Source organism: Musca autumnalis, unplaced genomic scaffold (genome assembly GCF_047663935.1).
Source record: "Musca autumnalis isolate F117 unplaced genomic scaffold, ASM4766393v1 scaffold_4, whole genome shotgun sequence".
NCBI classification, from domain to species: domain Eukaryota; kingdom Metazoa; phylum Arthropoda; class Insecta; order Diptera; family Muscidae; genus Musca; species Musca autumnalis.
The window spans coordinates 30176943-30179775 of record NW_027411977.1 but is presented as its reverse complement, the minus strand read 5'-3'; the positions used below and the strand labels follow the sequence as shown (position 1 = coordinate 30179775).

At 41.3% G+C, this 2833-nt stretch overlaps 1 protein-coding gene across 1 annotated transcript; it reads right to left on the bottom strand.

Moving 5' to 3' along the window:
- Window positions 1-558: 558 nt before the first annotated feature.
- On the bottom strand, window positions 559-2599 carry LOC141400808 (cytosol aminopeptidase-like). Its single transcript, XM_073980321.1, has 3 exons — window positions 1430-2599; window positions 907-1371; window positions 559-840 (listed from the first exon to the last, which is right to left on the bottom strand). The coding sequence occupies exons 1-3, from the start codon at window positions 2465-2467 to the stop codon at window positions 691-693; spliced, it is 1653 nt and encodes a 550-aa protein (XP_073836422.1). The 5' UTR covers window positions 2468-2599; the 3' UTR covers window positions 559-690.
- Between the last annotated feature and the right edge of the window lie 234 nt (window positions 2600-2833).

The following is a 2833-nucleotide window of genomic DNA, read 5'->3' as shown; positions in this document are numbered from 1 at the left end:
AATGTTTACCAGTGAAATGCTTATGCACAGGGGTAGTGGTGTAGGGTATCACATGGTCGGCCCTGTCCCGACTATAGCCTTTGCTCACTTGTTTTAAAATCGCTCCAGCGATTTTTTCTGGTTTTTGGATTTTTCTTATCTATCAACATTGCTGTTTTAGAAAAAAAAACTTCCCAGTTGGAAGCGGTTTTCATTTAAAGTTAGTTTACGTCACCGTATATGACATAGTTTTATAAGGAGGCGATACAGTCAGTGCATTGTCCCAGTTTAAAATACCATTAAGGTCAATCACAAAACAATCCTGAAATTACTTAGACACTAGACTGGACGCAAATCTAACACCCTCAAAACGAATGCTGCTTAAATAACAGTAAAGTTGAGTATATTTATGGCAAACATGGTGGGTCCATTCCAAGCAAAGTTCCCATAGTGATCAGCAATGGCATAATGTTGAATGGGTCGGACATCTGGGCCCCGATCATGAGAATTGTGGAATGACACCATTATGGAGCAAAAATCAATTTTATATAACTGGTTGAGACTATTGTGTTTAGACGATTTTTTTCATTCAAATAAAATTTATTATATGGAAATATTTTCAAAATCAATTAAAACAATAAATTTAGTTAAAACATAAAAAAGTTTAAACAATAAACAATTAAAACAATATGTACAAAAGTAAACTACAAACTACTTGCCCTTTCTTGGCATCTTGGGAGCGGTATCTTTACAAATACTTTGGGCTATGAATTCGATAAGAGTTCTTGTGGGTCTTCCAGCCATACCACGACGTAAATATTCAAAATTCCTGCCATTTGTGGTCATGACATTTGTGGCATCCTATAACACATACAAAAACATTTTCATTCTTATATCACAAAACGCCCATCCCTTTCTCTAACTTACAATATGCATCCACTGGCCACAGGGTACAAACTCTCTTAGAAATGCTGCCGCCTTACAGGGTCGACCCCCTGTACCCACACCATAATTCTGTACATCCGATGAGGCGCCAGCCGTTATTTCACTTGTAAAATACCACCACAGAGGCATACGCCAAACCCTATCGCCAGTATGCATGCTGGCATGTTTTATTTGTTGCCACAAAATTTCCGAATTGGTGAAGACACCACTTGCCGCCTCACCCAAGGCCTGGTTCATGGCTCCCGATGTTGTACCAACAGATATTATGATTTTGGGACAAAAGTTTTGGGCATAAAGCAAAGTATCAGCCAACACCAAGACATCTTCATGGTCAGTGCCCTGGATCTTAATGTGTTTGCCGTTCATGGTCTTGACAGTGTCCCCCGGACGAAAGGCATTGCAGCCGATGACATTTTCACAAACGGGTATTAAGCCTCTAATGTTGACCTTTGACACAAACAAATATTTTGTTTCTTTCTAATGGGGAAATTTCAATTTTACTTACCGGCAATCTTAGATTGGCTATGGCACGACAGGCGGCCACCACCACAGCTGCTCCCGTCACATCTCCTCTCATATCAAAAAGTTCCTGCTTATCTTTTAGGCAAAGGCCTCCACAATCATAGGTGAGACCCTGGCCCACCAACACAATTGGCCTCTCCTCCGATGAGGTGCCATAATAGCTCAACTCCAAGAAAATTGGAGGTTCACACGAAGCCTTGCCCACCGACAGAAAGGCGTTCATCATTTGACTCTCCGCCCACCCCTCAACCTTGACCTCAACATTAACACCAGATTTACAAAGAACCTCCACAACATTTTGGGCAAATGCTGTGGGTGTCAAAATGTTGGAGGGCATCTCTTGCAGTTGTCGTGCCAGATTTTGGGCAGCCGCCTTTTGCAGACCAATACGCCAACCTTCTATATCACACACCTCATCTTTGTGGGTATACAAATCAATGGAGGGAACCGCCAAACGCCTTTTGGCATCACGCAACTCCTGGTAGGCCCACACACCCAAGGCAGCCCCCTCAGCTGCTGATTCCGCATGGCCACAATTTTCCACCTCAATGCGATCTGTATCCAATAGGGCCAAATCCATGCATGCCTTTGCCACTGATCTTCTTATGGCCTCCTTTTGTTCATCCAACACCTCATAGGCATTGAAACCCAGACATTCCTTACCCAAACCGATCATGGCCACAGCTGAATAATAGGGAATCTTTTCCGTTTCCTGGGCAAACAGCAAGCGTGCCTCCCCCACCTTTGGCATGGGACCAGACATGCGCAACACATCTAACAAACGGCCAGCGGTTTTTTGGACATTATATCTCCAGGCAGCTGGTGTTAAAATGCCCGTATCGTTTTTGTCTTCTTCCTCGGCATAGACTCCCAGCACCAAGCCACGTGATGGTGGATCGGCACAAATTTCGGTGTGTTGCAATTGAATCATTTGATTGATGGCTTGAGAGGCATATCGGCGTATTTGGGGGATAGTTTTCTTTCCACCATTTAGGACGCTTATGCGACTCAAGAAGGCCATTATCTTTTTTATTTTTTCAAAATTATTCAATACAAATATAAATTATTTTATGTTATTTTTAGGAAATTTTAAAATAGTTTTATTTGAATTCCTTAGAAAATTTGACAATAATTATTTAGAATTTTTTAGAAACTATTTCCAAAGAAACAACGATTGGGTTATAAAATTGGAAGACTACTCTTATATTCTTCGCTTCTATTTTAAGCCAATTCGTATTGCATCTTCTCTTATCGCCGAGTCCCAATGAAGGGTAGACCATAAAGTACACAATTTTTCATACCCGAAATGTTCAGAAAATGTTGAAAAATAAGACAAAAGAGCCTCCATATGTGAATCCTGGATTGGTCCTCAGCTGTTGGAATATGT

Bases quoted from the DNA above. Each gene is read 5' to 3' on its own strand.
- LOC141400808 (XM_073980321.1), bottom strand. From the start codon at position 2,467: ATGGCCTTCTTGAGTCGCATAAGCGTCCTAAATGGTGGAAAGAAAACT. The intron at 1,372-1,429 runs GTAAGTAAAATT...TTTGTGTCAAAG, and splicing joins TAGCCAATCTAAGATTGCCG to GTCAACATTAGAGGCTTAAT. The intron at 841-906 runs GTAAGTTAGAGA...TATGTGTTATAG, and splicing joins GTGGCCAGTGGATGCATATT to GATGCCACAAATGTCATGAC.